This window comes from Chiroxiphia lanceolata, chromosome 27 (genome assembly GCF_009829145.1).
Source record: "Chiroxiphia lanceolata isolate bChiLan1 chromosome 27, bChiLan1.pri, whole genome shotgun sequence".
Classification (NCBI taxonomy): domain Eukaryota; kingdom Metazoa; phylum Chordata; class Aves; order Passeriformes; family Pipridae; genus Chiroxiphia; species Chiroxiphia lanceolata.
Genome location: NC_045663.1, coordinates 5,777,287 through 5,798,162, shown reverse-complemented (window position 1 = coordinate 5,798,162; position 20,876 = coordinate 5,777,287). Strand labels below are relative to the sequence as shown.

Genomic DNA, 20,876 nt, shown 5'->3' with positions numbered 1-20,876 from the left:
GCATTTCTCTGCTCCTCTGCTGTGAAATACCCAGCTCTACCTTGAATGTTGACCTTGGCAGGGAGCACACACAGGGCAGGGCTCCTCCTCTGCTCATTGGCGTCAGAGGAGAAACCAGCCTTTATTCCCTTTGAAGTCCCAGAGACTGAAAATGTCTCTGCAGACAGTAGATATTATTCTGCTTTTCACAGAATGACAGAATATTGGGGTTGGAAGGGACCTCCCAATCCACCTGGAACAAGTGACACAGGAATGTGTCCAGGTGGGTTTGGAATGTCTCCAGAGAGGGAGACTCCACACCCTCCCTGGGCAGCTGTTCCAGCGCTCTGCCACTTCCATGGAAAGAAGTTCTGCCTCATGTTGAGGTGGAACTTCTTCTGGTTAGGTTTGTGCCCGCTACTCCTTGTCCTGTCTCTTGGCACCACTGAAGAGAGCCTGGCACCGTCCTCTGACAGCTCTTGGAGATGTTGGTGCGGATCGATGAGATCCCCTCTCAGCCTTCTCTTCTCCAGACTAACCAGGCCCAGCTCCTGCAGTCTCTCCTCATCAGAGAGGTGCTCCAGACCCCTCATCATCATTGTGGCCTCCACTGGACCCTCTCCAGCAGCTCCTTGTCTTTCTTGAACTGTGGAGCCCAGAGGTGGACACAACACTCCAGATGTTCCTCCCCAGGGCCGAGCAGAGGGGCAGGATCCCCTCCCTGACCTCCTGGCAACGCTCTTCCCGATGCACCCCAGGATCCCATTGGCCCTCCTCCAGCTCAGGGTCAACTTGCCATCCACCAGGACCCTCAGGTCCTTCTCCACAAAGTTGCTCTCCGTAGGTGACTCCCAACCTCTGCTGAGACTGGTTTCTTCCCTTTCCTGGAGCTCTTCAGGCCACCCTGCTTTTGATGTCTTGGAAAATAAGAACTCTGGGACTCCACTCGAGTTAATTCCTGGTAAATACAGAGCCAGCAAAGGTGCTTTTTGACCAGAGTGGCTGCATTTGCTATTTCAAGCTTAACAACTCCATGTTTGTTTGTAAAGGGCTGAGCTTTTACCAGTCAATAACCACAGGGTATCAACTGATCCCCACAGGCAGTGAAACAGCCCCTCTCCTGGCTGTGGAAGCGTTGCCTGAGTACCACCTATGCTCATCCCTGCTCTTACCTGGTCCTTCCCCATCAATGGGGACCCCTCTGGTCCAAAAACCAGCAGGAGTTTAGCAAACACCACGGGATCTACCTTGGGAGTGATGCAACCTCAGTTTGACAGACAAGGACACGGGGAGCACAAAAAAAGCAGCTCGTCCAAGGTAATTTGTTGGCTCAGGGAATCTCCAAAAATAGAACTGGTTACTCCTGCCACTTCAGTTAACCTTTGGGCTGTGCCCCTGGATCTTTCCTTGGTTCACTGGGAATAACGTGCCCCTGGTCAGGTGCTGGCTGAGGACCAAGGCAAGAGGCAGGAGTCTGAATTTTACAGATTTCACCAACTTTCAGGCTGCTGTTCATACTTTTGCCCTTCAAAATAAATTTGCCATCTGAATTGAAACAGAGCCACAAAAGGGATTTGTGCTGATAACACCAAGGTGTTTGATCCCCATATGGGTCATTTACTTAAGAGCTGGACTCGATGATCCCTGTTGGTCCAACTCAGAATATTCTGTGTTTCTTGAGAGGCTGCAGAGAGGAGGAGAGGAGAGAGGGGAACACAGAGGAGCTGCCAGGGAAGGCTCAGACTGCAGGAGATGGCAAACAGCCAACCCAGCAAGAACTCAGAGGTGCTGGGGCTTCCTTGGAATCCCCATCTCACTGTGCTCATGCTATTTTACAGCTGCAATATCCCCAGCACTGCTCTGTCCTCTGGACCTACCTCTGCTCCAGCTGCAGCCCTGACCTTCTGGCAGGAGCTTCCCTAATTACATATTCCTTAGGTTTGCTCATCAGCTGAATGGCTTGAACCCTCCCCACTCCTCGTGAAGGGAGAAGGGGGGAAAGGAGAGAAGAATTTGCAGGAAAAAACCCCAATGTTTAAGAATTCTTGGTCTACACCAACAAAACAGCAGCAATAATTCATTTGAGGGATACAGCTGTTTTCCCAAGAGGATAAACAAAATCGTGGCTTTTCTCCAGTTTTATCAGCCAGAAATGACTGAGAACAGTTAGCTGATCCTCCTGATCATAACCATTAAAAATAAATATCAATAATATATATTAATATATATTATAAATGTATAAATATATATAAAAAATAAACATGTGTTGTTGGGCTCCAGTTTAAATAATCAGGACCCAGGAAAGGCAGGAGATGGCAGAGCTGCCCCCAGAGCACAGGTTCTTCCCCAGGTCTACTTCCCCAGGTGTCCTGCTGCCACCATGGCCAGAACTTGTGCCTGTGGTGCTGTTCAGCAGTTCCAGCCCTGTCCTTCCTTTGTGCTGATTGGAAAACAACAGTGTGGGGCTGGTTTGTTTGGGGCTGTGCTCTGCCAGCCTCCACACTGCTCCCTCCTGGAGTGAAGTACAGCTGTATCCCTAATCCTAAACGTCAAGGGGTCAACCTGGAGTCCCCCCTGGAGCTTTCTGCCAGAGGTTCCAGGTAGGGCCATTCCCCCAACTGTGGATAGAGCACATTTTCTACATCGTGTCCTGTCTGGGGTGGCCCCAGAGCTTCTGTGTGAACCATCTTCTGCTTCATTTGGTCAAAGGCTTGTTGTAGCTCAGGGCCACCTTTGAAAATAGTTGTTCTTAACAGAATCACAGGAGCCTTAAGGCTGGAAAGGACCTTTCAGATGGTCAACCCAGCACTGCTGTGATCACCACTAAACCCTGTTCCCAAGTGCCACATCCACGTTTTTTTAACATCTCCAGGGATGGTGACTCCACCACTGCCCTGGGCAGCCTCTGCCAATGCTTTACAACCCTTTTGATGAAGACATTTTCCCTACTATCCGATCAGAAAACCACCTTTCAGAGGATTTGGACTATTTCCTTCGCTTTCCCAAAACCCTCTGCCGCGCTCCCGCACACCATGAGCGCGCTGCGGGCGTTGCAGAGCTCCCCCGTGTCCGGCACAGCGCGGATCGGTGAGCAAGGCTGTGTTTGCACCCCGGGACAGGCCATTCCCTGTGTCCTGGTCACACCTGTCCCCGTTCGCCACCGGGGCATCGACCGCAGGTAACCCCGAGGGGGCGGGGCCTCACTGTAATCGACAGCTGCTTCATCCAATAGAGCGGCGATGCGCGCCTCTCCAGCGGGGGTGTGGCCTCGCTGTGACTGACAGCCCCTTGAACCAATAGCGCAGCTGTGCGCCTGGTGTGGGCGGGACCTCACCATTACTGACAGCGGCTTCGCCCAATGGCACCTTCCGAGCAGGGCCGTGGGCGGGGCGGGGCAGGTTTAAAGGGGCCCCGCCCAGCGCTCGCCCCGCTTCGCGAGCTGCTGCCGCGCGCGCTCTCGCCGGGCCCTGAGGTAACGCGCGGTCCTAAAGCCCGACCGCCGTCCTAAAGCCCGCGCCGGGGGTGCAGGGAGGGGGCTGGGGGCTAGATGTGTCTGTGTATGTGTGTATGATGGCTCCCCACGGCTCTCTGGGTGTCCCCGACGGGGCTCGGTGCGGGTGGGATGCGTGGCCCGAGCCCACCCGTGGCGGGGGTTTGGCTGTGGGATTCACCTTTCTTGTGTCGCCTGCTCCTAATGTCCCTTCGCGGGTGGGTGTCTGGGGAGTGGGGGTGAAGTTTTTTGGGGGATTTTTGGTTAAATAAGCCCAGGGTGGGTTGGGGGTAACCCCCCACTCGGACTGGGTGTAACCTTGTGGGCTGAGGCAATGGGTGATCTGAGGAGAAGGTCTGTCCCTTCCACATGTCACCTGTGCCCATCGAGGGAATATGAGGTGACCTGGGCACTTGGGGGTGCTCTGTGGGGTGATCTGAGCACTTGGAGGTGCTCCATGCACTGACTCGGGCACTTGGAGATGGTCCATGAGGTGACCTGAGCACTCAGTGATGCTCTGTGAGGTGATCTGGGTGCTTGAGGATGCTCCTTAAGGTGATCTGGGTGCTTGAGGATGCTCCTTAAGGTGACCTGGGTGCTTGGGGATGCTCCGTGCAAGGACCTGGGCACTTGGAGATGCTCCATGAGGTGACCTGAGCACTTAGAGGTGCTCCATGAGGTGACCTGAGCACTTAGAGGTGCTCCATGCGGTGACCTGAGCACTTAGAGGTGCTCCATGCGGTGACCTGAGCACTTAGAGGTGCTCCATGCGGTGACCTGAGCACTTAGAGGTGCTCCATGCGGTGACCTGAGCACTTAGAGGTGCTCCATGCGGTGACCTGAGCACTTAGAGGTGCTCCTGCACTGGCTCCCAGCCCTCCTGAGCTTCCAGCAGATACAATGCCATGTGTGGCAGTGGCAGAAACACAGCTGATGCATCCCTGGAAACACTTCCCTGTGCTTTCCTACATCCCTGTGCTCTCGTCCTCCTCTAGAGGGGAATTCCCACCCGCTGTGCAGATGGTGCAGTAAAGCAAACAGCTCTGTAGGAAGGAGGAACTCGGAGCAGCCTCCTGGTGAGTCACATTGCTGTGGAATCCACCTGAAACATCCCGGGGTCCTGGAGAAGCAATCTGCACAGAATTGAGAGTTCTGTGCTTGTCTGGGTGGCTGAGGAACAGTTCTGGTGCCATCAGCGCCCTGCCCTGGGTCTGTAGGCAGCTCCGTTCAGCCAAAGCTCAGCTCTGAAGGTGCTGTGGTGGAGTCAAGTATCTGTGTGCAGTCCTGACAGTCACTCATCATCCTCAGAGAGCTTGGAGTTACTTTTCCTCGTGCTCCCTCCTCTCCAGCATCAGGTAATTCCCCAGCCCGACCAGTGGTACTGCTGAAGACAAAACCTTTAGTGCTCAGGAAGTTTTTGTGGCTGCCCTTGCTAAAAATGGAGTTTATCTAAAAGAGGAAGAGTGGGTTGCTCAGCTTCTGTTTCCTCACTTAATAAATCTTGAAAGGAGACAAAGGAGCAAAAAGGGCCAGGTTGGAGTTTTGGTGGAGATGTGGAAAGGCAGCAAGATAAGGTGGCAGTTGCCTAAAACTGCTCTGGGCAGTGAAATCTGGAGCGGGGTGGATGTGGTGTCTGTACCAGTTAGAAGAAATCAGCCACAGGAAACCGAGTGGGCTGTGCTGGAAAATGTCAAAGGCTGATAACACCCTCAGTAATTTGAATTTGAACTGATGTTGTTGAAGCTCTCTGTGTGTTTTAGGTGAAGGTGTGTTCAGAGCATGTTATAAATGAAACCTCTTCTCCTGCCAGGAGCTTGCACGTTGTCAGACATTTATTCAAGCTCTGCAGTGGTTTCAATAGAATCATTCAACTTCCAGTTCTTCTGGGACACGGTGCTCCCTCAAAGCACAAAGTGTTTTGTATTTAAATGATTTAAGGAGTCACACAGGTTTAATTAAAAGGGAGGTTTCTTGCCGCGGGTTTTTGTTTGGGTGTGTGTTCTCCATGTTCCTGAACATCTGTGGGACATCACGATGTGTTAACTGCTCTGGGAACAATGGGGGGCTGTTGTGTGTCCAAGAGGGAATCATTCTGATCCCATCCTGGTGATCTGCCCCAGTGGTTACACCTGGCTCTGGTGAACCATGGAATGGTTTGGGTTGGAAGGGACCTTAAAGCTCACCCAGTTCCAACCCTGAAACACGTGTGTTTTCCAGTGGCTTGTATTTATAACTGAGCATCAAGGAGGGGAGGACCGAGCTGCAGAGCTGAGCAGAGCTAGGGAGTGTATACTGGGAAATTTTTGTTTCTAACCTAAATTTGTTGTCTAAAATGCATGACTGGTTTGGGATCGCTGTGTTCACAAGAAAACCTGCACAACCAGGTGGCACTTCAGCTGTCTGTCCAAATTCAGGTTGAATGGGCCTTGGAGCAACCTGGTCTGGTCGAAGGTGCCCCTGCCTATGACAAGGGATGGAATGAGATGAGTTTTAAGGTCCCTTCAACCCAAACCATTCTAGGATTCAATGATTCTGTGACAGCTGGAGTGAGAACACCAGTTTTCCCTTGAAACTCTGTTGCTGCATTAAAAGCACAGCCAGCCAGAGGAACACTGTAATTAGTGTGGAGGCCAAAGCTTCCTCCAGGGCCACAGGGGAGCCCTGAACCCCTTGTTGTGGGTGCTGGTGGGTGCAGAATTGCACAGGGGGGTCAGGCCCCGTGGGGTTTGTCCCTCCTAGGCTTGTGCTCGATTTCTCCTTGAGCAAGAGGGGCCGTGGTGGCACCGAGAAGTCTGGGATCCGTTGTGCTCTCCCACATGTGGGTTTGAGCTCCTCCGGGCTGGGAACTGCCCCAGGTTGGGCAGGTCTGTGCAGAGAATACCCCCCTCTTCTCACAGCTCATAACTCCCCCCAAATAAACCGCTCTGCTGTTTCAGCCTAGAACGGGGGTGTTGGGCAACATCTGCCGGTTATCTCGAAGCTTCAGAGCCGGCGTTTTCTTTTTGAGACATCCCTGTCTCAGCTGCCGGTGAATTAAACTATTCCTGGCATGGCTGGAGCAGAGCGTGGCGTGAGCAGCGACGTGTCTTGCTCAGATGAGTAAGCGGAAAGGGGGACGTGCTTTCCAGGGCTCTGAGCTGTGCCTGGCGTGGCTTTTCCCTCCCGTCAGAGGCTGCAGCGTGGCTGGCTCTGATTTATTAAAAGGGCTTTTTCCTTTCGCTCCTGTCGCTCGTCATTGATACAAAGGCGCTCCTCGCATCACTCGATTTAAACGCGTTTGTCTAATGCGGGTACAAAATAGCAGCCGAAAATCCACTTCTTAAAGAGATCAGGGATAATGAGATTCGTCTCCAATCAGCTTGAAATCCCTTGAAACAATTAAAGCTCAGCCTGGCAACTCATAAGAGTCAAAGGCTTCTGATGAATGGAAACCTTAAATCAAATCAGCGTTTAAGAAAACACTTTTGTTTAGGTGATAAAATCCCCCGAGACGAAGTGCGAAAAGAACCGTAGGAGCCGCCAGAAAAACAGCTGCAAACCCGCTGTTTTTTATGAGAACTTTTTAAATCTAGGGTGTCCAGGGCTGTGTCCCCGGAGAGGGACCCGAAATCCTCGGTGTGCCGGGGTTGAGGCGGGCGTGGGGCCAGAGCCTCCTTAAGAGGCGGCGGTGTGGGGTGACGAGCCGCTTCCAATTGCGAGGCAGCAGCACATGACATAAGATGCTCCAGATCTGCCTCCTGGGCGCTAGTTTAAAAATAAAGCCTATTCCACGTCGGGCTCGGCGCCGGTGCGGAGCGGAGGCTGCGGGACAGCGATGCGCTGTGAGGATGGAGCTCTGCGGGGTGGGGGCTGGGAGCCGAGCGGGAGCGTTTTGGGGCACAGGGAGTGTGAATTTAAATTGTCTGGCTCGTTGGGCTCTCTCAGGGTGTCACGCTGGTTTTGGTGCAGGGTGGAGGTTTCAGCAGGTTTTTAAATTAACAGTGGCGACGTCCGCTGTCAGAATTTACCGTGTTTCATGCAGGCTCGAGTTGTGCCTCTTTGGGGCTGCCTCTCTCGTGTAGCTGCATCGACTGAAGCTGATTTACCGTAAAATTTGGTTGTATTTTAATTGTTAAAACCTGTTTTCGCAGGGACAATGCTGTGTGAGTCAGAGACACGGATGGCACTCGCTGAACCAGTCCCCATGGCTTATTGTAATTCAGCTCCTGAAGGGAACTGTGAGGTGTCACTGAGTGATGTGCTGCTCAACTCTTCACCCAGGTGTGTCTAATTTAAGGTTTTATTTAATCTGTGTACATAGTTTGTATTCTAATCTTACTTAGATTAATTAAAATCATTTTGGAAGAGCCTCTGCTGGGGACAGCTCGTGTGTGGTGCCTACACTGATCTCCACCAAACTCCTCTAAGAGGCTGCTTAGATTTACAGACTGAAGAGCAGATTAGTATTTAAGGGTCTATATCTCCCCACAGCATCTAGCTGAATAAAACCTCTTTACCTAAATTTTTTCAGGCTACACTGAATTACATGTCATAAGGGGGAGAAAAAAGATGACTTGATTGACTGTGAGAGAAATAACTGGGGCTTTTTTTCTCATCTTACTGGGTCATTTGCATGCTTTGATCATAAAAGCTGGTGGAGAAATGGTGCAGAACTATTGCTACTGAGGATTAATTTGTGCTGAAAAATGTTCTCGATAATGAGGAGGGAACATCTCATAATCCCTTTGGGGGAAATAAAAAAACATTATTTACTCAACTCTGGTTGTCGTCTTGGAGACTAGTTCAGGGAAGCAGTTCTGCTTTTGGACAGTACATGGGATCAGCCATGTCAGGTCTTCTCTGTGCCTTAAATCTTATATTCCCAAAGCAGTAACAGTTGACTATTCCCTAGAAAATCAGCGCAAGCATAATTCAGAGGGAAGGAATTTCCCCCTTACACTGAAATTCTCATAGTGGCTGTACTGACTTGCCTTGTCTCTGATCTGGTAGAAAGGGAATAAAATGTGGGGTTCAGTGGAAGCCCTGCCTGGATTAGCCTGAGGAATTTGTGTGGGAGCAGAGGAGCTCCCACCTGTCTGCTCCTTTTTGCCCCAGAGCTGTCCTACAGAGTTTTGGGGTTATTGTGATGTCAGGGCCCTGCAGCCCTTCCAGAACACCCTGGAGCTGGGGCTACAACCAAATGTTGTCATGGGGAAGAGCAAACACCGAGCACTGGCCTGGTGAAACACCTTCATGATGGCCTGAAGAAAAGGGCCTTGGTAGGGCAAGGCAAGATGGAAATTTTGGGTCTCTGGAGTATAATCTTGGGTCAGCTAGAACTTGGATTTAGGGCTATGCTGATGGTCCAGGCAGGGTATTGCCCAGGGCAGGGGAACAAGCATCAGCTGCCTGGTTGGAGGGTGGGCTGTCCTTCTAGGGACCAAATCCCAAATCTCACAGGGTCTGGCTTCCAGCTCATGGTCTCAAGTGGCACATGCAACTTGATTATGCCATATCCTCATCATTAGGGCTGTGAGAAAGTCCTTCTTGGAAAGGGCTGGAGGAAGAAAACTGGTTTGCAGCCAGGGGCAAGTGGTGCTTCACCAGGTCTGGCAGGGCTGGAAGGAAAAGGGATGACTGGGAGGAACGTGGCTGGAGTACATGGGATGTGCCTGCTCCCATTCCTTCACAGACATCTGGTGGGAGCCCAATGGCTTATTAGGAATACACAAGAACAAGGTTTCCTGTGAAATCAGTTTCCTGCTCTTCTGCAGGAAACATCCATGGGTTTTCCCACAGGGTGACTTGAGGCATGCCCTGGGGCCTCCTTGTTGTTGAACTCATTTTGCAGAGAGGAGATGAGCACCAGATCCATGTGTGAGCCCTTCCTACCCCCCTCCTCCTCCTCCTCCTCCTCCTCCCAGCTGCAGATTCTTTGTTTCAGGCACCTGGAACAGACCTCTGGAGTTAAATGATGGCTGTTTTGGGGCTGATAAGTTTATGGGTTGCAATGAAAGCTGCAATTAGGGCAATATCCACGTGTTCAAAACCAGCCTAGGCAAACCTTGCACACTCTGAGGGACCTGAGCCATGCAGGGTAGTGGATTAATAAAGTCACCTGCAGGACATCAGGAGCCACTTCAGCATCCAAGGATTTAGTGAAATGAAGTGATGGAGCAAACCTGCCCTCAGTGTACTCATTCAGGGATAACTGCTTTTGCCTTGCAGAACTCCTGAGCCCCACAACATCGAGCCAGGGGAAGATTCCAACATGGAGAGACATCAGCTGGACTCAGTTGATCCCAAAGGTGAGTGGGGAGAAGTTGGGTCACTGTGATGTGCATAAAATTATTGTTGGAATGAGAGAGGAATTTGTCCAACCATAAGGATGGAAGAAGGAGCTCAGGGTGCAGGATAGGTTGTCCAGAGAACTTAGACTTTGAAGCACAGTTGTGCTTTGAGGAGTAAATAAGTAGTGTCAGATACCAATGTCCTGCTTTCAGTCCTCCTTAAAAGAAAAAAAAAATTAAAAATAGCAGAGTATATGCTGGAGGGAGTTGCCACCTTACAGTGCAAGAGCTTTCGAGCAGAAGAGCGGGTTAGAGGAAATGTTTAACAAAATTTCGAAGTGCTTTAGAGGCTCTCAGTCCAAAATACTGGGGGTCCTGTGGCAAACTTACCAAGAGGAAAAGGTCAAAAAAGGGGTGTGAGAGGGGTATAACAACATTTACTATTGTGTGCTTGATACTTGGATTTATATTTCTGTCATGGCAGCAAGAAATGTCGAAACCTAAGATGCTGAACCCTTTCTTTCCAAGCAGCCTCCTCCTCCCCTGCCTCTAGAGTGTGGACAACACATCGGGATGGGGAGGTCAAGCTGAGGATGGAAGACCAGGGAATAGGCAGTGAACCACCAAAGACTGTTCACCAGCTCTTCCAGGAAACTGTCAATAAATATGGGGACTATTATGCCCTTGCATCCAAAAAAGGTGGCCAGTGGGTCAAACTAACATACAAAATGTACTATGATGAGTGCTGTAAAGCAGCAAAAAGCTTTCTGAAGGTGAGTTTTTGTTGAGCTCTTGTTCATATTCATTGAATCACAGAATGGTTTGGGTTGGAAGAGACCTTAGAGCTCATCTCATAAAACCTCCTGCCATGGACAGGGACACCTTCCACTAGCCCAGGTTGCTCTAAGTCCCATCCAGCCTGGCCTTGGACACTTGCAAGGATGAGGCAGCCACAGCTTTTCTGGGCAACCTGTGCCAGGGCCCCACCACCCTCACAGGGAAGAATTCCTTCCCAATATCTAATGTAAATCTCTCCTCTTTTTGTTTAAAACTGCTCCCTCTTGTCCTGCCACTGTGTAAAAAGTCAGTTTAATGTTCACTCATTTAAGTGCTGGAATGGCTGCAGTTAATTGTATTTTAAACCTGCAAATTCTCTGAGTGTAGATGAGTCTTTCAGTGACAGTGAAGTACCTGAACATGCCATGGGCACCTTGGTACTTCCCACAGGGGTTTTGTCTGAATTTATTGCAAGTTGCTTCCACATTCAACTTCAAAAAAGGCATTTAAGGAAACATATAAAGTGAGGTGTTTGAGGTTTTGAGGCAAACCTGGACACTGCACCTCCAGAGTCTTGGAAATGTTAATCTTTCAAATTTGAAATTTGAAGGGATGCTTGTGAACTAGCCCTGAATGTCCCATCTGGCCCTACCTTTTGCCTGTGCTGTTGAGATTGAGACAGAGAGGGAAACCGACACTCCATGTTCTTACTGTTGTGATGAAGTCTGGCTTCTTCAGGTTATGGTCACCCTGGTCTTCACTCCCGTGGTGGGATCTTCCAGTCTGGGACAAAACCCGAGGGAGATTTAAAGACTGGGACTTCTCCAGCTGAAATTTCATCCCAAAATGTCTCTGACTGTCACTGGAGCTTGTTGCTCTTGTCACTGTGGATATCTGATATATCCAACTGTATTAAATGTCTCAGGAGGTGTTATCTAACTTCACCTCTTCTCCTTCCAGAGGGAACTGAGAACTCCCTGGATTGCAGGTTTGTATTGGTGTCAGTGAGCCAGGCATTCCAAGCACAGAGCTCCGCAAATCCCTTTTTCCTTCCCACTGATAGCAGGACAGTGCCTGATGTGGAACTTAACTGGTTCCATCCTGGCTCTTGGGGAGGTTTTTCAGTGGGAATCACCCTGTCCAACAACACAAACTCTTTCCTCTTCCCTGTGTTTGCAGCAGAGATCTGTAAATTAACTCTGAGCTTTCTTTGAAGGAAAACCAAGAGTGCTGTAATTCCATCTCTTGTTTACAGCTGGGGCTGCAGCGTTTCCATGGTGTGGGCATCCTGGGATTTAATTCTGCTGAGTGGTTCATTGCTGACATTGGAGCAATCCTTGCAGGGTAAGAACAAGTCTTGTCTCTTGCCATGAATTTTGGCACTCAGTAATTGCAGTATCCGCATGAGAAGCAGGTTTTGATTAAAACCCCCCAACTAAACCAACCACAAAAAAACCCCAAACCCAATTGTTTGTATTTTAATATAATGAAGGAAACTACAACCTCAACTTAATTCAGAATGAATTAATGAGACAAAAATTAATATTTTTGTTTTTAGCCAAATGCTTCTCTGAAAATAAGATGACCAGTAGGTTAATCCAAAAGATTTCTTATATATACTGTGATTAAAAATATGATGGGAAATGCCAGAGAATCCCAGGGCTGGATTTTGATATCTTCCTTCCATCTGAGACATTTTGGACCCTTACACCACTCTGACATTTCCCATGCCCCACATCAGAGCCTTTGCTCTTGGAATTAAACCCTCCACTTTTTCTTGTCATATTATGGGATATTCTTCTCAAAGTTTTTCCTCTGAAAAGGTCTGAATTTTGCCAGCAATTCTTCTTGTCCTCTAATTCTGTGTTTTGCTTTTCTGTTTTGTTTTTTCCCTCTTCCCTTGCAGGGGATTTGCTGTTGGGATCTACACAACAAACTCTCCCGAGGCCTGTCACTATGTGGCAGAGAACTGCAGTGCTGATGTTATAGTGGTGGAAAACCAGAAACAGCTGCAGAAAATCTTAGAAGTAATTCTGTTTTTCAGATGTCGGGGGGTTACGGCATCCTGTTGACAGCTGTGGGAGGGTAAATGCTGTGGGAGGGTGATACCAGAGGGGAGTGCTGGCTCTGAAAGCAGAGGTGAACTGGCTGAGCCTTCTTGGTGCCTGGCGATGGGTTCTCTCTGGTACTGAGTCTCACAAGAGGTGAAGTGGTGGTTTCCCTTCTTAAAGCCTTGAGAAGCCAAAATGAACAATTGAGCAGCCTCTAGGCTGTCTGGCAACATCCCAGCTCAAATTATGAGTTTCTAGTGAGACTTCCCTGTTATTTCAGTAGCAGAGATGGGATTCTCTTGGCTTTACATAAAATGGCAAATAGCAGGAGCATGTCAAGTGGTGGGTTGTGTGGCCTGGAAGGGACAAGCAGGATTTGCTCCTTCTCATGAATCTCCCTTCTTAACACAGATTGAGGATAGGCTACCTCAGCTGAAGGCCATTGTCCAGTATGGGGAAGAGATAAAGGAGAAGAGACCAAATCTGTACTCGGTAAGTCCTGGGCATCTTCATTGCTTCTAAGTCCTGGTTGTGTTCAGGTGATGTCTCCAAGTACCTGTCACCTTCCATGGGACCTTAAACATCCCTGCCCCTGGCAGGGGGTGGAATGAGGTGGTCTTTAAGGTCCCTTCCAACCCAAACTAGTGTGGGATTCTGTGGCTGTGATCCCATGAGCTCGTGTTGGCCGTGGTGAGGGATTGCCTGCCCCACTGGGCAGGAGCTATTGTGCAAACCTGGATAATCCCTGCTCTAAGGAGGGTGTCGGATTACCAACCTCTGCAAGGCAGCCCCGAGTCCCACGGTTACTCCAGTGAGTACCGGGATTGCTACAGAGCTGGAAAGCTGCTCAGGATGGGTCTGTCTCCTTTCTGTTTCTCTTGTGGCAGCCAGAAAACAGTGTGGGGCAGTGCATATCTTCCAGAGGCTTGGACACAGGGAATGGCTTCCTTCTCTTCGTGTGTAGCAAAGAGTTTAATTTTTCACATGAAAGATCACAAAGTGATGGAGCTCTTCTCTTCTCTGCACAGTGGAGTGAGTTCGTGGAGCTGGGCAGGGACGTCCCAGACACTCTGCTCCACTTGGCCATCGCGGCGCAGAAGCCCAACCAGTGCTGCACCCTCATCTACACCTCGGGGACCACGGGGCAGCCCAAGGGGGTCATGCTCAGCCACGACAATGTGAGTGTCTGCTCTGCCCTGCTGCCACCCCTGGAGCTGTGACAGGTCAACTGGATTCATTCCAGAATCATGGAATGTGCTGAGTTGGAGGGGACCACAAGGGTCATCAGTCCAACTCCTGCCCTGCACAGACACCCCAACAATCCCACCCTGTCCCTCAGAGCGTTGTCCAAACGCTCCTGGAGCTCTGGCAGCCTTGGGGCCGTGCCCACTGCCCTGGGGAGCCTGGGCAGTCCCCCAGCACCCTGTGGGGGAAGAACCTTTCCCTGAGATCCATCCCAACCCCCCTGGCACAGCTCCAGCCCTTCCCTGGGTCCTGTCCCTGGTCCCAGAGCAGAGCTCAGTGCCTGCCCCTCCGCCTCCTCTCGGGAGGAGCTGCAGCCCCCGAGGAGTCTCCACTCAGTCTCTTCTCGAGCTGAACATGCCAAGTGCCTGATGTTGAGATCACAGGATGTGATGTACCTGTGTGTTCTATGCTGTCCCTGCCTGGAAGGGCCATCCCTGATTCCCCCATGGGTTCTGTTCCAGCTGACGTGGACGGCGGCAGTGGCCGGACGGTCCATCATGCTCACGGACCCCAAGGAGAGGCAGGAGCAGGTGATCAGTTACCTGCCCCTCAGCCACATTGCTGCCCAGATGTCTGATATCTGGTCAGCCATGACCTTTGGAGTGCAAGTTTACTTTGCTCAGCCAGATGCATTGAAGGTAAAAACTTAATAATAAACCTACACCCACCCACCTGCTCATAGCTCAAAACAAGGCTGTGTTATCCCATGGTTCTGAAAGCTTTGCTGACTGGGTTTACTTGCCCAGTGACCAACTGCCCCTGTTGGTTTTAGAGCCACTCTGACCTTTGCCTTTTGACTCTCTCCCAAGCCTGGGAGAAACTGACCCAGCACTTCACAGCTGAGACCTGCTGAGTGTCTCACCTGACACCTTTCCCCGCCCCGACGGCTGGTTGAGTAACAGCTTTGTGTTTGCTCTGCCCACGTTGCACAAGTTAAATCTGTAACACCACTTCAATCTGGGGCCTGAGAAAGGGATTCTGCTCCCTGTGCTGCATCAGCATGGACCCTTGCTGCCTTCCCAGTTTCCATTGGAATGCCCTGGGGGGTTCCTGTCTGCTGATGGCACTGCACAAAATGAGCAGTTCCTCAAAGCTCATGGCAGAGTCCCAAGTTCTGGCTCATGACCAGTGCTGACCTGAAGTCTGCAGTGAAGCACTTCTAAAAACTGCATCAAATTCTGCTTGTCTCAGGGCAGCTTGGTGGAGACCCTGAGGGAAGTGAGGCCAACTGCTTTTCTGGGGGTTCCTCGTGTCTGGGAAAAAATGGAAGAAAAGATGAAATCCATAGGGATGAAATCATCGGCACTGCGGAGGAAAGTGGCCTCGTGGGCCAAGGGAGTGGGGCTGCAGACCAACCTGAAGAGGATGAATGGGTAATTATGAGCTGCAATTAAGGGATGCTCATGAGTGTTAGGAGAACTTTGCTATCAGATCAGGGATTATCTTCCATTCAGGGATTATATCCAACATAACAGGTCAGATTTGTGGGCAATAAAGCCAAACTTTAGGGTGAGCAGCAAAGGCTGGAGGGCAAATAATTCACCGTTTTACTAAATAAACTGAACTGGGATGAAGAGGAAAGGAGGAAGGGAAAGAAGTTCTACTTGGAGGCTGAGACCTTGTGCCCATTTTCCTCCTCCAGGTATTCTGAGGTGCCGGTGAACTTCCGCCTGGCCAAACACCTGGTGTACAGGAAGGTGAGGAAGGCCCTGGGGCTGGACCGGTGCACCAAGTGCTACACAGGAGCTGCTCCCATCACCAGAGAGACCCTGGAATTCTTTCTGAGCCTGAACATTCCTGTGTTGGAGCTGTATGGGATGAGTGAGAGCTCTGGGCCTCACACCATCTCCCTCCCTCACGCCTTCAAGCTCACCAGGTGAGACCAGGGCTGAAGGGTGGGGTCAAGGTTTCTCCTGCATCTGGCATGTCCATCTCTCCTCATGCAGCTCATCCCGAGTTTTGCTACCACTAAAGGGTCGCTGGGGAGCAGGTTCCTTTGGCCACATCTCACAGATGGAGATCTGCCAAGGGCAGCAGCAGCAGGGAGACTTAAATTGAACTTGGCTGGATTCTGGAGGAGCTGAGGAGGAAGGGAGGGGCTGGTGGGAAGAGGAAGAGTTGGTAACTCCAGCCTACACTAATGGCAGTGAGGGTGTCTTTGAGTGGCTTGTTCAGTCTGCGCAGTAAAAGTTTGCTGCCAAGGACATAAATCTTCTCATTCAGAGCTCAGGTGTGGAGAACAACAAGTGGAAAACCCTAGGTGTGTGAGCACTGATCTCTGCAATAACAACACTTGCTGTAGATTCCCTTACATGAGCAGATGCCTTTTAAGCTCCTTCCTGAAGCCATTGTACTAAAAAGCTGCTGGGCTTTGTTCAAGCTCGAGAGGGTGCTGCTGTAATCTCTGCTTGAATTGAATTTAAAATCAATTATTGCCATGGGTCTGTGTTCTCTTGCAGCTGTGGGAAGGAACTCTCAGGCTGTCGGACCCTCATTCATAAGCCAGACAGGGATGGCATTGGGGAGATCTGCTTCTCAGGGAGGCACATCTTCATGGGCTACTTGAACATGGAGGACAAAACCAAAGAGGCCATCGATGAGGATGGGTGGCTGCACTCAGGTGACCTGGGCAAGCATGACAAAGATGGATTCCTCTACATCACAGGCAGAATTAAAGGTAACTCATCTCCTGACTTGGTTGTCTTGATGTTGTGCAGCACTATGCAATCACAGAGGTATTAAGCTGGGAGAGACATCATGGCATCCAGCCATTCCCCCAGCACTGCCAAGGCCACCACTAACCCATGTCCCCACATCTACACATCTCTTAAATCCCTCCAGGGATGGCGACTCCACCACTGCCCTAGGCAGCTATGCCAATGCTGAACACTCTTTCAGTGAAGACATTTTCTCAATATCCAATCTAAATGTCCCCTGGTGCAGGGGAGGCTCTGCTGGTTGTGTGGTTGTGGCTTGCACAGATTATTTCAATCCTTCTCCTTCTGGAGTTTCCACATGAATGTGGCTGCAGTGTGTCCTGTTTGGAGAATGGGGGAGAAACCCTTGGATTTCAGCAGCAGCACTTAATGCTTTGTGGGCTTGTTGTGCCACCAGTTTCAGGAGCTTTGCTGGGTGACTTCCAAGGAAAACAACAGCTTAACCTTGTTGTGCAAGTGCCTTTTAGCAATGAGGTTCTTGGGACACTGCTTTGAGCAACCCCAAACAAAGCCAACAAGAAAGACCTCCAACCTCAGCAAATCTTCAGTTTCTGACAATTTGGGTGCCAGCTTAGGTGCCTGAGAGTCCAAGGTGTGTGTGCCAGGGTGCTGAGGGCTCATCCCGTGTTCCCAAACTGCAAACACCTCCCGAGCATTGAGGCAGCTCTCGCAGGGCTGTGTGTGTGTTCATGGCTCCAGCTCCTCTCTCCTGGCCTGACTGGAGACATGGAGTCATCATTAAGGTTGGAAAAGCCTTCTAAGATTATCAAGTCCAACCATTCCCTCAACACTGCCCAGGCCACCACTAACCCATGTCCCCAAGTGCCACATCCACACATTTTTTTTGAACACTTCCAGGGGTGGTGACTCTACCACTTTCCCAGTCCTGGTGTGCTGCCTTCTCCACTCACTTTTTGATCAAGGAGACATGAAGGAGCTGTTGAGTTGTTTCAGATTGTGGGAAGGGGAGAAGCTCCAGGCATTAACCAAGACTTGACTGTTTTCCAGAGCTCATCATCACTGCGGGAGGGGAGAACGTTCCTCCCGTTCCGATCGAGGATGCCGTCAAAAATGCTGTTCCCATCATCAGCAATGCCATGTTGGTTGGGGACAAAGCCAAATTCCTGTCAATGCTTCTGACACTAAAGGTAATGGAAACCAGAGAGGGAACCCACCTGTGTCGCTGAATGTGATCAGTTCCAGGGAGGAAGAGGCTTGTTGCACATTTTTGGTGTCTTGTGGAGACAGGAGGCTCCGTGGGGCACAGTTTGTGGTAGCTGAGCTGCAAAGAGCAGCTGTAACCACAGCAAAGTTGTCACTTGCTCAGACCACCCTGTTCAGGGCAACTTTCTGTGCCACAAAGGGCAGGAAGAAAGAGAAGGAAAAGACCTAAAAGTGAGGCTGAAAAAGGAACCCTTCTGCTTTTCTCACCCGCTTTAGTCTCTCCCAAGCAGTCTGGGCAATAAGCAGCTGTCAGGGATTGCTTTGTCAGACTCTGGCTTCAAACTCCACCAGGACATGTCCACGGTGGTCCCACACAAGCTTTGCAGGACAGTGGGAATTAGTGAGACTTAGGATCAACAGCCTCACCTGGGGTAGGAGACCCGAGCCAGGCCCTGGAGGTGGCCCTGCTGTGCTTGTCATGGTTCTGTGCTGTGTGTATTGACTGTGGGGTGCAGGGAAGTGAACTGTGGCCCAGAAAAGGTCTGGAAAAAAGTGATTAACTTTAGATAGCAGAGGAGGGATTTGGCAGATGAGCTCTGTTTGGTCCTTGGCATCAAGGTGGCTGTTGAGCAGGCAGAACTCTGGGGTTTATCTGTGTTTTGTCCCAAGTGTCCATTGGCTGCCAGGGTTTGGATGAAGCTGCAGGGGCTGGTGGAGTGACAGCTGGGAGCAGGGTGGGAAGGGAGCCCTGGCACCATCCCAGGGCAGTGTTTTGGTGCTCAGCAATACAAAGGGACCTGTTGTGGTTCGTCCTGCAGTGCAAGGTGGATGCAGAGACGGGTGAACCGGGGGATGAGCTCACTCCAGAGGCTCTGGAATACTGTCAGAAGCTGGGCAGCAAGGCCACAAAGGTCTCTGAAATCATCAGCAGCAAAGACAAGGCCATCTACGCCGCCATCCAGAAAGGCATCACAGCGGTCAATGAGGGAGCCACCTCCAATGCCCAGAAAGTCCAGAAGTGGATCCTTCTGGAGAAGGACTTTTCCCTCTTTGGTGGAGAGCTTGGTGAGTGATGGGTGAGGCATCTGGGGTCCCCCATGCACCCCTTCCTTGGCTGTTGAACACCAGCATAACCAGGACCCCCAAAACAGAGCTCCCCATGGCCTTTCCTCGCCGAGGCTTTTCCATGTTGCAGTTTGGGGGGTGGGATGAGTTGGGATGAATTCCCACCTTTGCCCAGCAGCACCGAGCTGAGCTGTGCTCACCCTTGTTCTGAGATGCCTCTTGCAGGATGATGGAATCACAGAATCTCCTGAGCTGGAAGGGACCCACAAAGATCATCCAGTCCAACCCCTGGCCTTGCCCAGGCACCCCAACAATCCCACCCTGTCCCTCAGAGCGTTGTCCAAACGCTCCTGGAGCTCTGGCAGCTTTGGGGCCGTGCCCACTGCCCTGGGGAGCCTGGGCAGTGCCCCAGCACCCTCTGGGTGATGCTGTGCTGCTCCTGTTCACGGGGAAGGAGGGATGGAGATTCCATTAATCCCAAAGACAACTTTAGAACTGGTCACTGTCCCTGTGTTTCATCTCTCCCTCCAAACTTGCTTCAGCCCAGTGAAGATTTTGCTCCCTGTGGCTCCCTCTCCATTAAACCTTGTGCTGATTCTCCACAGGCCCAACCATGAAGCTGAAGAGGCCAGTGGTGGCACAGAAATACAAAGCCCAGATTTCTCAGTTTTATGCAGATGTGGACACTCCCAATGGAGAGACCTCGGCCCAGCACTAACCCAGAGGAGATCCCCCAGCTCCCCAGGAAGGATTCCCTGGATTCTGTTGGAATAAAGAAGCTCTGCCATCATGCAGCACCTTGGCTTGCTTTGCTGTCCATGTTCTGGCCCTGCCCTGCAGTGTGGTGAGCGTGGTCATGCCCATGTTCTCCTGTGTCTGTGTTCCCTGCTGAGATATCCCAAATACCTCAGCTCTGTTATTTTTTTATTCCCATTTTTATAGGGACAATACAATGTTTACCTTCAATCCATGTGACATATTATGTTTTAACCAAAGTTTTCTTTTTTTTTCTTCCTGAGCTGAATGTAAAGCAGGAGCTGTAAATCAGGAGCTGCACTTTCCCTGCAGATTCCATTTCCCAGCAGTGTCCTTGCTCCCTCCCTCTGCACGTTTCCCTGCATGCTAGTGGCATCCATGTAGTTTTAAATCTCTTTCCCCACAAACCCTGTCTGAGGTGGCAAATGCTGGGTGACTGCACACAGCAGTGGAGTTGGAACCTCTCATGGACTGGGTTTGTCTGTGCAATATTTTGATTTTTTTTAATCTTTTTTTGAGCCATAAATCGTACCATTGAAGTAGAATCTATGGCTGGTGTTCTGGAAGTGATTTACTCCAGGGACTATTTATAAGGCTTGTGTACAGTGTGTGAAATCTATCTGTATCTTACAATCTAGAAATGTCGTGGTGTCTGAAATGGGAAACTCCAGAGTGGGGGGTGGGTGGACTGAGGGTTTGTACCTGTGCTTGGAGAGAGGACACAGTGCTGGGAACCCAGTGGTTCTTTTGAAGGTCCGTGATCAGCCATCCCAGCAGCTGTGAAGGTCCTTCCCGTGGGATTCCTTGGCTGTAGGACACAGGATTAGGGACCTGCAAAGCTGGAGGGAAGTACCTGTGGTTCTGCAGGGCTTATTCCAGGCTGCCCCATGCCCAGGAGGGCCTGGGAATCCCAACAGCAAATGAAGGATTGCCTGTAAAATGGGTTATTTCAAACCAGAAATTCTCACCTGGACTCAAGCAGGACAGCCCAGCCCTGATTCCAAGTGACTCTTCCCATGGAAAAGGAGGAGCAGTGGGAGGTGGTGGGTGCAGGTCAGAGCAGCTCTGTGCTGGTTCACACTCTGGCTGGGCTGGGCATGGACTGGATCTGGGCATCTCGGGGGTGGGTTAAACCCCAAAGTGTCTCTGAGCTGGGCTCAGGGAAATTCCCCCTGCCCTTGTGGAAGGGTGGGAAATGCACTACTGTACCTGCTGCTTATGCCCTGTAATGTGTGTTCGGAGCTGTTGGATTTGCCGCGTCTCCAGTGTCTGGAAGAGGAATGTGTAATAAACAAACTCTGCAGTTTGTGTCTCCTGACTCCTCGGTCATTCCTGGAAAACATGGATCTGAGGGCCTGGGGCA

General features: G+C 50.7%; 1 protein-coding gene and 1 long non-coding RNA gene across 12 annotated transcripts; one reads left to right on the top strand and one right to left on the bottom strand.

Annotated features, from left to right (window-relative positions):
- Positions 1-3,405: 3,405 nt before the first annotated feature.
- Positions 3,406-20,831, top strand: ACSBG2 (acyl-CoA synthetase bubblegum family member 2). 11 transcript variants are annotated; one of them, XM_032712187.1, is made up of 16 exons: positions 3,434-3,451; positions 4,465-4,545; positions 7,600-7,729; positions 9,677-9,756; positions 10,267-10,511; positions 11,771-11,859; positions 12,422-12,542; positions 12,978-13,058; positions 13,595-13,744; positions 14,273-14,449; positions 15,003-15,184; positions 15,454-15,687; positions 16,271-16,488; positions 17,537-17,676; positions 18,511-18,757; positions 19,363-20,823. In XM_032712187.1, the coding sequence occupies exons 3-16, from the start codon at positions 7,605-7,607 to the stop codon at positions 19,473-19,475; spliced, it is 2,202 nt and encodes a 733-aa protein (XP_032568078.1). In that variant the 5' UTR covers positions 3,434-3,451; positions 4,465-4,545; positions 7,600-7,604; the 3' UTR covers positions 19,476-20,823. The 11 variants fall into 11 exon arrangements, with proteins under 11 accessions (XP_032568081.1, XP_032568079.1, XP_032568078.1 ...); XM_032712195.1 differs by lacking the exons at positions 3,434-3,451; positions 4,465-4,545 and adding exons at positions 7,174-7,290; position 7,394 and having other exon boundaries at positions 19,363-20,831; XM_032712190.1 differs by lacking the exon at positions 4,465-4,545 and having other exon boundaries at positions 3,406-3,451; positions 10,270-10,511.
- Positions 5,416-8,356, bottom strand: LOC116799238. The gene is made up of 3 exons (XR_004361025.1): positions 8,222-8,356; positions 7,477-7,587; positions 5,416-5,515 (listed from the first exon to the last, which is right to left on the bottom strand). It is a non-coding gene; the product is annotated as an uncharacterized LOC116799238 (long non-coding RNA).
- Positions 20,832-20,876: the final 45 nt, after the last annotated feature.